Genomic DNA, 12,818 nt, shown 5'->3' with positions numbered 1-12,818 from the left:
TTGTATGAGTCTCGCCTTCGATACTGGGTTGATTCCCGGGTTGCGGGTGAGATCAGATGCTGCTGCTGACGGCGTCGAGGTAGTAGCCGCAGTGGTCGGTATAATAGTAGCTGACATGATGGCGGATCACAGAGACGTTATTGACGCGGACCCTTAGCCAAGGGCCAGGGTCAATGTTGCGCAGCCAGAGGACAAATCTCACAAGCGAGAATTTGGGATGATCATGGTCACTGGGGAGGAGAAGAGCTGACTTGCTCATCTCGGGCCGGTTCAGACCGAGTGGGCCAATATAAGTGGCTCACCGCGCCACCGTCGCACCAACTTGGTGTGAACGTTGACCAACGTCCGACATATGCAGCCTCTACATGCTCACAGCCCACCAGGGAAACTGAGGCTATCTATTGATGTCACTAAAGTTGGCTATCGTGTATCCTATCGAAGGAATAGTGGGGTCTGGGCACGGTACCGCACCACATTCGCATCCGCAATGCATCTTCCCAGACGACTTTGTTGCCTCTTGACGGACAGCGCTTTCCCTTGCCATATGCTTTTCTAGGTGCCTCGAGGCTTTGTCAAACTCAAATCTTCTTATTCTTGTCCTCGGTACCAGTAAAGGCATCACAGCTTCCCTCTCCTTTTGCTGCGAAACTGTTGGATCTTCTTGCCGTCAGCGGGCCGAGAGTTGAAGCGTCTTCTATGCGCATGGACGTCTGACCAGGACGTAACGCGCCGTGCAAATGGTAGCAAATGCCGACAGTCAGTTATCCTCTCATCAAAACTCGTAGTTACTGCTCAACACGCAAGCAACGTAGACCCGTGATGTACAGAATCGCACCAGGGTACGTCATCCCATTCAGTTCCTTTCGGTTTGACTGGAATGCCTACTGTCCTTTTCTGACAGGTAAATATGATTTGCGCCTCGATCACGTAGCCCGTGCACTCCTGCTATCATCTTGACCGTTATATGCAAGCCGAAGTTCGTCGGAACGCCGCAATGCTGGCAGGATCTGACGGATTGATCCATCCTCCCTCGAGTCAATCGACCTCTTGCGTCATGCTCTGCAAATCTGATCTGAGGATAGAGCACAGCCTTCTCGATGGCCAGGAACTGGTATCTCTAGATCATCTTCGCGAAGTCTTCAAGCTTTGAGATAACGCGTCTTGGGGCCCGTTTCACGTTCTGATGACCCTGGCGCTCGGTGTTAGGCTGGCAATTGCAGCGGTCAATTGACTGGATCGGACCCTGACACAAGAGCGTCAAAGAAATGGGCCGGACCATATTGCAATGGCTGTGATCTTGCCCCACGCAGGATGGAACATGTACGGACGTTCGCTAGTCTGCTTTCGTATAAATGGAAGCGAAGACTGGCACTTTCTCGTCGGGAAACCGAGGCCCACTTCCCTAGCCAACAGAACTGTCACAAAAATGTTGAAAGCATTCAAAGAGGTGGTCGAGGTGCTACCCATCAGCCGGTAAGTCTCGCATTGCTGGTTTTAATCTCCTCGCTTAACAGGTTGTCTCCCGCAGTTATCCCGTTACGCAACGATGGCAGCGGCCCAGGCTGGTAATAGGTATCTTGGCCGTGCTCTCGGTGAGTGACTAGCACGCTGATTCAGAGCCCATTGGACGCTGCTCACCACGTTTTCCCGACGATAGACTGTTGTTTATGCGGCATTGACAACATGGGTAATAGCATATTCCATACCTACTATCGTCAAGAGCTGACATTTCTCGACGCAGAATGTCTTGACCCAGGGTCGTGAACCCGTCTACACCACCACTCTACGGACGACGATGCCCAGCAAGGACTCGAATCTTAAGTGTCAAGTGCGTAACATTGAAGTGGTACGAATTTTCCCAGCACCTTGGAAGAAACACGCTGAGCCATCGAGCTAGGGTGACTTGGTTTACGCCTCGCCGGACGGAGGTTTCGCTTGGTCTGTTACCGGTATCGATACGGGCTTCGATGTTGGAGGTACGATGGCCCACTGTTCCTTTTGCGTCTCCTATTCTGAGCGACAACCAGCGATCGACGGAGGCATCAATTATGCCGGCGCAAAGATGGTAGCAAACGTCATCAACATGAACATCTTCTATTACTGGTCCATCCAGAGCTTCAAGTACGGTGTATGTGCCAACGCCACGATACCTCAACTCTCGGGGAGCGACACCGACTCGCAGGAGGTTGCCAAAGGACCAGACGGGAGGGAAATAACAAGCGTCATCACTATGTGCTCCAACTTTGATTTGGACATGTCGAACCCAGGAACCTGGGCGCCTCCCGCACAGACGGCTATCCAGAACGCTTTCTATGATCTAGCGGTATATTTCCAGACGTAAGTGGCCTGGTTGGTCGTCACAGATCGTGATCTCACCTGTGTCATAGTTTGAACTTCTCTAACAATACATTCCCCATCTGCTACTTCCCACCGTACTGCGACCCGGACACTCATTTACCACCCCCCTCGAACACTGCTGTTACACCGTAAGCCATCGCTACACATAATTCTTTAGCATCGATCAGCTTTCTGACTTGATGCTTTAGTACAAACTCGTACGATTTAACCGCATGGATGGCCGGTATTTCATACTCGCCGCTGACTATCGAGTCCAACTACACGACGACCGGTGGTATCGTGATGGGCGAACAACATATGGTGACAGTAGCCGCGGACAACACAACCACGTCCTTCCTGGATGCTTTCGAACGTACATACACAAACGGGAGTGGGCCGTCCGGGATGAATATCGGACTCACCGGTATCGGCGCTCTGCATCTGATGACGCAAGCGCAGAATCTCGCGAATAATTTTGTGGAACCCCCAGCCATCACTACGATACGTAGTGCAGCCCTTGGTGTCCTCAACGTCCTCGCTGTTTGTCACGCATATCGCTTTCCTTCCCTCGATCTTGCTTAACACTGCGTTAGGATGCCGCGATCAAAGATCTGAACGACCGCGTAATCGGATCGTCTTACATCTGCACCGCGACGAGCAGTACATGGCGTTCGGCTCCAAGCATGCTCGCCATGATCTTGGGCAACAATGCCTCACTTTTTGGGGTTTGGCTCGTCATCAGCGTGGCTGTCGCGAGTCGATGGGAGCAACACCATGTGCGCAACCGTAAGTTTTGATTTGGAGGGGGCGTTCCGCTTTACGGGTTTAACCGCGTTCACAGGAAGCGCAAAAGAGGAGGACTGTCCGGAGCCGGTAACCCCGGTATCACCGATCGGCCTTCGTAATAAATGTCAGTTTGCATGGATGTGCTTGCCTCGAGCAGCCTCATACAGACTAATCTCTCTTCGACGCCAGACTCGGAAACCCCTCAAAAATCGCTCGAAAAAGATGCAGAAGCCGCATTGGCGTTGCCCGTGCTTAACCTCGCTCCTGGACCTGACTCTCCGATCTCGCCTGAGAGTCCTTCATCCAACATTGCTTATCCGGAGGTATGTTCAAAACGTCATAGATAAGCATGTTGCTCAACCTTATTTCAGGGTCTGAGCCAGCATCTTCAAGTAAGACGCGAAGCGTCTGATGATACAATTCAGTCGTAACGAAAGGACACAGCTGCTCCACCGTACATCTTTTTTATTGCGAGTGTTGCGAGCTGCGCGATTGCATTCGAATCGCTCACAATCTGCGTTCCGGGAGTCAAGTGTCAAGACTGTATGAGGCTTGGATTCCTTCCAACCCTGGTGAAATCACCCTATGACCACAGAACCAAATCAGAACGTAGCATAGCGCTACTACTGTTTTGCGTATGAACATGTACTATATAACTGTGTGTGCCCTCATTTCTCAAAGGGCAATCAATGTATACGTGACTGAAAGATCGAATTCAAGCAATGTTCAGACAACTTTCCTTCACTACGTTCTCATCTCTTCGAGCTGGACTACCACCCAGGAGCCGGAGACCTCCGATGACCAAGCAGTCGTCCTGGTTGATCTAAACAACAAGGGATGCTGGAAGCCTAAGCAGGAACTACCTCAAGTGTCACTGGCCTCGAAGCTGCATGAGCCTTCGAGACCTTGTATCTCTTCCACTTTGTCAATACATCCATCCTGCAACTGAAGTCAGGTGTATCGCGTTTACCGGCCGTGATCTCCCCTACCCCAACCGGTCCTATCCACTCGCGATACACGACCTTGGGGTGTTCGGCTCCACGACGAGTGTCCCCTGGTCCCTCCGGAAATGTGGCTTCGGAAGCTTGGACAGACAAGGCGACAACGAACTCGGCATTGGCGGGCGTGACGCAGTGCAGCCGACGCGTGCTGGGCTCATACCCCCACGCGACAGTCGTTCGGACGGCGCCGCTCTGCGAGCGCGCTTGGCGGGCCGGTCATCGCTGCTAGGCTCCAGGGGATCGGTGGACGTCTGGACCCAGTATCCAAACAATTGACCGCGCACGTCGCGGCTCGTAAGAGCTGTTGACGCTCGCTCGTGTCTCTTGACGCCGTGGTCGAACTCGGGTCCCTCAGCCGTACTCTATACGCAGGGGTTCGCCCTCCCTTGAAAGCGGCGACGAAGACGTGGGTCGTGATGAGCAGGGGTGTCGTCGCGGACGGAAGAATGCGGTTCCCTAATCCTGGAAACGCAAGCGTCGGCCCCGCTCGCCAGTTATATTTTCGTCCTTCTGGATTATGGAATACCCTCGCAGGACGCGAAGCCGGGGGGCAGCGCGGGGGCCATCCAATGAGAGGGTGTCGTGCACCACGAGGGGAGTTCGCGGTCCCAAGAATGTAGCGAGATCGGGCCCTTGGCGTAATCTTCGTCTGGATCGTGGCGAATGTACGTGAGTATCGTGCTCCCGCCAAAAAGTCGAGGATCTGCTGTCCGGTGTACGTTGATGCGTCACCGAACGCGATGCGAGATGCGAAGTGGTTTTCCCCATCCCGTTGCTGGCTTCGGCTTGACCGCCTAGGTGGCGGATGATGTCAAACTTGAGCGCGGACTTGAACGGACGACGGTTGTCCTTGTTCGCCTGAACTTGAAAAGGCCGGAAGACGCGGTTGGATGTCTCTTTCGGGGAGCCCTCGACCTCCCGAGATGTCCATGTCTCCGCTCCCTCCCCTGCGTGCTTCGCACTCGCGTCCTCAAACGTCCAGGTAAGTTCTGGGGCGTCGTCGGCGACGTTCTTCGTGAACCACCATTCCCGCTCGACTACTTCGACCTGGTTCTTCAGCTGCGGGGTCGTACCCAGCGAGTAGTGTCGGAAGGGTTAATGGTCATTATTCTTGCGAGTCAAGTGCCAGCAGGTCGGTCGACGTCAAATTGGCAAAGCACGAAGAAGTGTTTGCGTGACGCGGGGAACGGTCCGGGAATCGGGATACAGGACATGATGAGCCGTCTACTCGCTTCCTGCACGCTCTTGGAGGTCTCGATGCAATCTTCCGGCCAATGCGCGAGCTAGCGATTCTGATCCATAATGTGAAATTATAAATAAGCGCCAACGGCGAGATGGCCGAGCGGTCTAAGGCGCCAGACTAAGGATCAGCGACACACAGCTGCATATCTTCCACATGACATGGAATCTGGTCCGAAAGGGCGTGGGTTCGAATCCCACTCTCGTCAAATGTTTTCGTACTCCCTCTGACGGGAGCATACCTGCGGAAGCTGTCGCCGCAGCCACGGTTGCGGAAGCGCCACAGGAGTAAGGTCTCATACTGTGCCTGCAAAGAGCAACATCTTTGGCGATTCGTTGTACCATGTGGTCAAACGTCTCTTGCGCGGAGCCATGCAGAGAGGGGAGCGGAGCCGTGGTGTAATATAGGCGTGAGGGGGCGAGGCGGGCGGTGGCGGTGTCACGACGCGCCTCGCAGGCAACAGAGCAGGATCCGGTAGTATAGCAAATTAGAATGTAGATACAGGCGTGCAATCGAGTCTTTTATATTCGAGACACCATAGATATCAGAGATAATCGTATCTCAGATATCAGGCGCCCGGGTGGTAGAGTTAAGCACGCAAGGTTTGACCATATGGCGCCCAACGGGCGCGTCATCATTGTGATTTCTCAGTCGCGGCGGAGCCGCGACCGTTCTAAGTTTATTCTACGGTTAAACTACGGAGTACTCCGTTACACCCTTCCCCTCCTGGAAAAGAAAAGAGAAATAGGGGAGGGCTATCTGATATACTAGCATCGTCGTACCAGCCGATGGACTCTGTACGACTCGGGACTCGCCGATGGACTCAAGCGCCCGTGCCACCCACTCCGTGATCGAGGTTCTCGCGATGATCGTGCATCCACTGTTCGGCGAAGGCGTGAATCGGGCCCTCGGCCATCTTACGGGAGACGCTGCAATGAGCCGCGTGTTTGAGGAACGCGTCGAAATCGAAATTCTCAGGGTGTTCGAGTGGGGCGGGCTGCCACATCGCGGAAATCGATCCGCCAAGGGCGGCGACTTTGCCGAAGTACTCCGCTGCGCGTTCCGAAAAGAACGCGCAGATCTGATGCATAGGCGTGTTGCGAACGCGGCGTTCGACTTTCTTGTTCGGAAGGCGCGCCGGCCCGACAATCTTCAGGATGAGCCATCCTTCGACTTGTTCCTTGTCGGCCTTGCCGTTGGCGAGGGTGATGCCATGCGGGCGCGTACGGTCCGTCTTCTCGAAATATGCGACCCATTCGTCGAGCGCGTCGAGCGCGGAGTTGGGCTCAGGGACGAATTTCCGGGCGTGCTTCTCGCGCCACCCCTTATCGAGATGGACGGCGTTCCCGAACCACTGGGGCGCCTTCCATTCGCTCGCGAATTCTTGCTGACGCTTGGTGGCATTGTCACCCAGTTCTTCGATCTTCTCAACGAAGTGTTTCATCAGGAATACCCCGTACCAATTTGCTTCCCTCTCGGCATCGCACGCGGCCTGACCGAGTCCCTCCAGGCTGGGTATGACGACGGTCTTCTTGATGGCCGCGATCTCGGCCTTCGACAGGTGTGCTTGTGGGTCCCCCACTGGGGCATACAGCTTGGCGGCGTACGGGTTGACGCCGTAACCCTCCCCCCTCCCCGGAGAAGTTCCCATCGGCAAAGGAAGCGGGGTGGGAACGCCGTCCGCGTCGGGGACCCACTGATACGACGTAGCCGACCCGGAGTAGGTCGCGCTTCTATCATCGGCCTGTGCACCGATGCCCAGGGCGCGCTCGAGTTGCTTGACACGCTGCTGCAAGCGTGAGACATCGCGGGCGATGTTCGGAAGACTGATCGTCGGCGCCGGGTATGGCGCGATACGCTGATTGTACGAGCGCATAGCGTAGTGTTGTAGCGTAGCTGGAGTACTCAATAGAATTCTAAGTCCTTGCAACGGCTGTAGTGGTTTCTGCAGGCGCGGGTGGGTGATATCGAACCCTTATACCGCCTGGTCCTATCGACCAGAAAATTTTTCCATCACCCTGGACAGGGGTGATACTTTGCGGCGTGACTATCGCACCTGGTGGTGCAGGCAACCCTACGATCGGCGTACGATTTCGAGGCAATTCTTGATAGGTAGTTACCCCCTGAGCCTCAAAATATCTGTCTATTGCGGCCAAATTTTCTACATTAACCCAGGGTTCCCAGGAGCTATCGCCGAAGGTCCAGCGTACTAAAAATAATATTTCATTCTCGTCCCATTCATGGGCGACGATCTCCTCGACCTCCCTTTCGAGCTCATCAGGTTGCCCGAAGTCGTAGAAGCTCGTGGCTTCGCGACCCGGGAACTTGGCGTCATCATTCGGCACGTGGGGCCGAAGCTTCGATATATGAAACCGCGGGTGTACCCTCCGCTGTCTCAAATCAGTTGGTAATTCGATCTCGTAAACACTCGATTCGTTGAATGCTTTAATTATTTTGAATGGCCCGATAAACCGGGGCGCCAGTTTGCGCGCGCGCTTGAGCGGGAGGCTCAGATTCGTCGTGCTGATGTATACAAGATCTCCAGGGGTGTAATTCACGTGGTCTCGCCTTTGTCGATTCGCGTGGTGTGCCTGGCGCACACGGGCACCAATAATGGCGTCATGCGCCCGTTCCAGGCAATCCCTTGCATTCGCCATGAATTCCCGTACTCCCGGCGCTGAGTGTTCTGCCGGTAGTACATCTAACATCCTTGGGATATACCCATAGTTCAATTCAAATGGGCTATATCCCGTAGTCTCAGATCGTGCTGCGTTCATCGCAAACTCAGTGAGCGCGAGCATATCGGCCCAGTCGGTCTGATCGGGCCGGACAAAGCTGCACAAGATCTGCGATACCGTGCGATTTGCGCGTTCCGTCACGCCGTCCGTTTGGGGATGGAAGGCTGTGGACATCAGCAGGCGTGTGCCCATCAGACGGTGAAGTTCCCGCCAAAATTTAGAATTAAACTTCGAATCTCGATCGGACACGATGCTATCAGGAACTCCGTGCAATTGCACAACCTCCTTGAGGAACAAGTATGCGAGTTCGCTCGCAGTCGTTTTAGTATTACAGGGTACGAGGTGTACCATTCCTGTCAGTCTGCATATTATTACCCACAGGTAATCGTGTCCACGGGACTTCGGGAATGGGCCCAGAAAGTCCATTGCTACCGAGCCCCAAGGCCGGCTCGGTATCGGTAGGCTGTGTAACAGTCCTTCCGGCTTCCGGTTCACGTCTTTTGCCGTCTGACAGAGATGGCATGACTTACAAAACAGGTCGACATCCGCGGCGATCTTTGGCCACCAATAGTAGCGACGCAAATACTCCGTGGTCTTATTAGCGCCGAGGTGACCGATCGCCCGGTGCGCTCCATCAATCACAAGCTCTCTCAGCGCACGCGCTCCGAGCTTTCCGGAGGGTACGCAGATTACCTCGTCTCCAAGGTGATTCTTGGTGTACACCGTCCCTTCCTGTAGCTCGAATTGCGGGTGCTCTTTAGGGGCCGCAATGACTTTAGAAAATAGCGAGTCTGTACCGTAGCTCTGTTTCACGGCGGCCAGATATTCTGCGTACTGGCCGAACGTCTGGGGACTGATCGGCCCTTGAGCTGCCGACGCGCCCACAGTGGGCACATCATCCGGCGGTGTCATTTCAAACTCTGCCGAGCCTGTAGGCGCGAGCATCTCGGCCTCGAGGTCCCGGCTCTCCATTGCCTCGGGTAGTCTCATGGCTGCCAAGCGTACTATTTCCTCGTTCCGCAATGCGGGAAGGTCGTCTCCGGCCGGGTCAATGCGCACGTCCGCGTTCACATACCGATAATCTGGGTGCGTCTCGCCAGGTCTATCGTACTTGTAGTATCTGGATAGCGCGTCCGCGACTAGGTTATACTCACCTTTGACATATGTAATGGAGTGATCAAATCTACTGATATACTCCGCCCATCGCCACTGGCGGTACGACATATCCTTTTGCGACTTGAAGAACTCGAGAGTTCGGTGATCAGTAACTATATTAATTTTTCGTCCCATAAGCTTGTCCTCCCACTTCAGTAGGGCTTCTAATATCGCGAGCGTCTCGTGCTCGTACGTAGCATAGCCTCGCTGTGCATTTGTGAACTTCTTAGACATAAATCCGGCCGGCCGGCACACTCGCCAGTCTCGGCCCTGACCGTAATAAGCACCGACTCCCGTCTTCGAAGCGTCACATACGACCCAGATCGGATCGGGATCACCAAAGTTGACTGGTTTCAGAATAGGTGCTCGGCACGCCAAGTCCTTGATTGCCCGGAAGCATTTTTCGTGTATGGGTCGCCAATGGAACGGTGTCCCTTCACTGCAGATGTCTGAAAGTGGGGCCATGTAGGTGGCCACGTTCGGCATAAACTGAGCTAAATATTGTACAAGTCCGAGGAATCGGGCTACTTCCGTGTAGCTTCGTGGCGTTCGCCACTCGCGTATCTGTTCCAGTTTGTCGGATTCCGCGTGTATCCCTTGAGCGTCTATGATATGCCCTAGGCACTCCATTCGGTCTGAATATAGATCGACCTTTTTCTTCGATAGATATAGCTGCGCCTTCCGGAGGGCGGCGAATACTAATTCAAGATGTTTCTCGTGCTCCTCTATAGTGTTAGAGTATATAAAAACGTCGTCTAAATAGACATGGACGAATATTCCGATGTAATCTCTAAAAATGTGTGTCATAAGTCTCTGGAATGTTGACGGGGCGTTACAGTCCCCTTGCTGCATCACATGGGATATCATTGTTCCCATAATCGTCGAGAAGGCGGTTTTCGGCTCATCACCCTTCTCGATCCGGACTTGTTCATACGCATCGCTCATATCTAGTTTAGATCGATATCGGGCTCTGGCGACGTCATTCCTAATACGGTCTTGGTCCGGCATCGGAGTGACGTCATGAACGGTATTGTCGTTCCGTTCTCGCAGGTCAAACACGGTGCGTAATTTCCCATCCTTTTTGGGTATACACAGCATCGGCAATGCGTTCTTGACAGGCTTCCATTCCCACCATCCGGCAGTCGTGTATTTCTGAATCTTATCCTGTAATAGGCGCTGGTACGCCTCCGCGCAGCGCGGGCGGTGTCCCTTGTATCTCTTACTAGGGTCTATTAGTGGTATACTATGATTAACTTCTCTATACGGAGGTTTCCTAAGGGGAATGTCCCCCGTAATATCCTGGATGTGTACGACCCAATGTTCTCGGAGACGGGGAATCGCGTCGTCCGCCATTGCTTCTTGGGCGCGTGATGGCGACCCTTCTTCCGGTTCCTGAGCGCTCGCTTCTCTGGGCGGCCCAGGGAACGGTATTCGCATTCCCCACGGAGTCTTCCGTTGGGCATCTTCAGCGGCGCGGTGCTGCTCGTAAGCTATTTCAAATTCTCGCTCAAATTTGATGTCCTTGATCTCTTCGTATTCAACTCTTCCACTTGCGAGTCGGCTTACAGTGGGCACATTATTTTCTCTTATGTCGGGTAGCTTCGTGTCAAGCGCGTGGGAGCGGACCGCTACCTTGGGCCATGGGCGCTGTCCTTCACGTGTTACTTTACTTCCGAAAGGAAGCGCGAGGCTTGGCGGGGTTGGGCCGAGCCCATTTGTCATTCCCACCGATCCGTCCCCCTTCAAGCTCCGCGGGGATGTCTAGGCCATCCGGAAGCCTGATGGTCCGCTTGTCGGGCATTATGGTGATTCCGTGTTTAGCACAGAACGGCAAGCCGACAACGGCGTCGTAGTGTGCTATGTTAGCTACGTCGAAGTACCACCTCGTGTTGATAGTCCCTAGGGCGGTCCTACAATGACCGCCGTGCGTAATCTTAGACTTGCTGCCTTTACAGCCCAGCTTAAGCGTAACGGGGTTTTCGAGCTCGAAGACGTCAAGATTGCATATCTGTGCAAATTCGGTACTAACGGCATCCGTATTGGATCCGAGGTCGAATAATGTCCAGGCCTTTACGCCGTTAATTTGGACATACGCGGCGAGTAGCTCTGTCCATTCTCTTGGGTACTTCGGCCTGTGTGCCCCGTCTTCCCTGTGTAATGCTGATCTGATGGCTTCACGAGCTTCGGGCGGCGGGGCCGGCCGCTTCCCTTTTGGGAACGGTAGCGCCTGACGCTCGGGTGAGTTGGTGAGCTCGTGCTCCTCGCCGTCTGCGAGTAGAGCCCCCATGTAAACAGTGTTCTCTTCATTATCAGAGTCCGTACTACTGTATTCGCTGTAAGCATGTGCTTCGTAAGATTCCCGGTACTCTTCAGAGTCGTCTGTCCGCTCCTGTTCGGGCAAATCTGGTTCCTTCTCCGCGGCTTCTTTCGAAGCGTCTGGGCCCTCTCCATCAGATCTGTCATCTACGATGTCCATTACGTGCATCCGCGCTGAGTCAGGATAGTGATCCATCGCGATGTGTCCCTTTTCAGAACATAGGCGACATACTAAGTCCGGGTACCGCGGGTTCGGCTTTGGCTTGAGAATAGTAGCGCTCTTGGGCCACGGTCTACCCCCAGTCGCCTTGACCTCTGGCTGTCTATTTCCGCGATCTTCCGTGTCTATGTTGCGAGAAATTTTACTTTCGTCTTTTCGAGGTAGCTCGGAGCGCTCCTTTGGGCGAGTCGGCCCCTCGTATCGCGTGGGTCTGTAGCGGTCTCGATCGCCGCCGCGGTATTTCCCGATCTGATCTCCCGATTCATACTTCGCCGTCGGCGCCTTGCTGCGCAGTCCTCCGCGTAAGTCTCGGATCGCCTTGAGGGACTTCCGTGCTAGCTCGTATTGTATTGCGTAGTCCCGCATTAATTCGATCCTAGTGACGCCGACTCGGACATCTTTTAGTCCAACTAAGTGATCAATGTAATCTTCAGGTAAGCTAGTAAGAAATCTCTCCGAGATATCGGTCTCCGTAGGCTGTTGTAGTAAACGGTCGGCAGCGTCCATCAATTCATCGTAGAATTGTTGTACCCCATCTTTAGGCTCGAATGACACATTTAAATATTTCTTACGAGCCTTTTCCGGTGTCCCGCCCCTAAAGTGATTAGGTGCGAGACGCGTAGAATGCATGCGGGAAACACGAATGTGGTCTATAGATAGCCACTCACAATTACTATAGAGTACAACTTGCGTGACTACAATCATAGTAGCCGATCCTTAGATATGCTAGTTTCTTTCCCAGTACTCAGAACTGACCCATATTAGTATTTAAATATTTTTGGTAGTGTAATAGTTTTGTTTATGTACACATTTGACTGTCTACTACCCTATCATGATCACATAGCATGGATTAGACGGTCAGAGTAGTCTCAATACGCCTCAGAAAAGGGGAAATATGTGGGCACTCAGACATGTTGCTATGGTATCACAGGGCTGTGTTGCAAGGCTGTGCTGATTAGTAAGCTTGCTGCGGATATTAGTAAGCATGCTGCGGCGCAGCAGGCGCTTAGTAAGCCTGTGATCTG

General features: G+C 53.6%; 4 protein-coding genes and 1 non-coding gene across 5 annotated transcripts; 3 read left to right on the top strand and 2 right to left on the bottom strand.

Annotated features, from left to right (window-relative positions):
- Positions 1 to 1,426: 1,426 nt before the first annotated feature.
- PUNSTDRAFT_137162 (uncharacterized protein) lies at positions 1,427 to 3,554 on the top strand (the record flags this gene model as incomplete). Its single annotated transcript, XM_007386795.1, has 12 exons — positions 1,427 to 1,473; positions 1,529 to 1,592; positions 1,658 to 1,687; positions 1,742 to 1,846; positions 1,898 to 1,976; positions 2,028 to 2,337; positions 2,388 to 2,486; positions 2,547 to 2,877; positions 2,931 to 3,123; positions 3,179 to 3,247; positions 3,313 to 3,446; positions 3,495 to 3,554. 12 exons carry the CDS (start codon positions 1,427 to 1,429, stop codon positions 3,552 to 3,554), a joined length of 1,521 nt encoding a protein of 506 aa, XP_007386857.1.
- A 406-nt stretch (positions 3,555 to 3,960) lies between these two features.
- Positions 3,961 to 4,493, top strand: PUNSTDRAFT_54594 (uncharacterized protein). Its single transcript, XM_007386794.1, has one exon. The coding sequence runs from the start codon at positions 4,014 to 4,016 to the stop codon at positions 4,398 to 4,400; it is 387 nt and encodes a 128-aa protein (XP_007386856.1). The 5' UTR covers positions 3,961 to 4,013; the 3' UTR covers positions 4,401 to 4,493.
- A 959-nt stretch (positions 4,494 to 5,452) lies between these two features.
- On the top strand, positions 5,453 to 5,572 carry PUNSTDRAFT_t88. Its single transcript has one exon. It is a non-coding gene; the product is annotated as a tRNA-Leu (tRNA).
- A 2,128-nt stretch (positions 5,573 to 7,700) lies between these two features.
- Positions 7,701 to 8,738, bottom strand: PUNSTDRAFT_23432 (ribonuclease H-like protein; the record flags this gene model as incomplete). Its single annotated transcript, XM_007386793.1, has 1 exon — positions 7,701 to 8,738. A coding segment is annotated over one exon (1,038 nt), but the record flags the coding sequence as incomplete, so codon positions are not given.
- Positions 8,739 to 10,923: 2,185 nt separating this feature from the next.
- PUNSTDRAFT_137160 (uncharacterized protein) lies at positions 10,924 to 11,733 on the bottom strand (the record flags this gene model as incomplete). The annotated part of the gene is made up of 1 exon (XM_007386792.1): positions 10,924 to 11,733. One exon carries the CDS (start codon positions 11,731 to 11,733, stop codon positions 10,924 to 10,926), a length of 810 nt encoding a protein of 269 aa, XP_007386854.1.
- Positions 11,734 to 12,818: the final 1,085 nt, after the last annotated feature.

This window comes from Punctularia strigosozonata, assembly GCF_000264995.1.
Source record: "Punctularia strigosozonata HHB-11173 SS5 unplaced genomic scaffold PUNSTscaffold_12, whole genome shotgun sequence".
Lineage (NCBI taxonomy): Eukaryota > Fungi > Basidiomycota > Agaricomycetes > Corticiales > Punctulariaceae > Punctularia > Punctularia strigosozonata.
This window is presented reverse-complemented; position numbering and strand designations above follow the sequence as displayed.

Excerpts from the sequence above, each read along its gene's own strand:
- PUNSTDRAFT_54594 (XM_007386794.1), top strand. The coding sequence starts at position 4,014 with ATGAGCCTTCGAGACCTTGTATCTCTTCCACTTTGTCAATACATCCAT.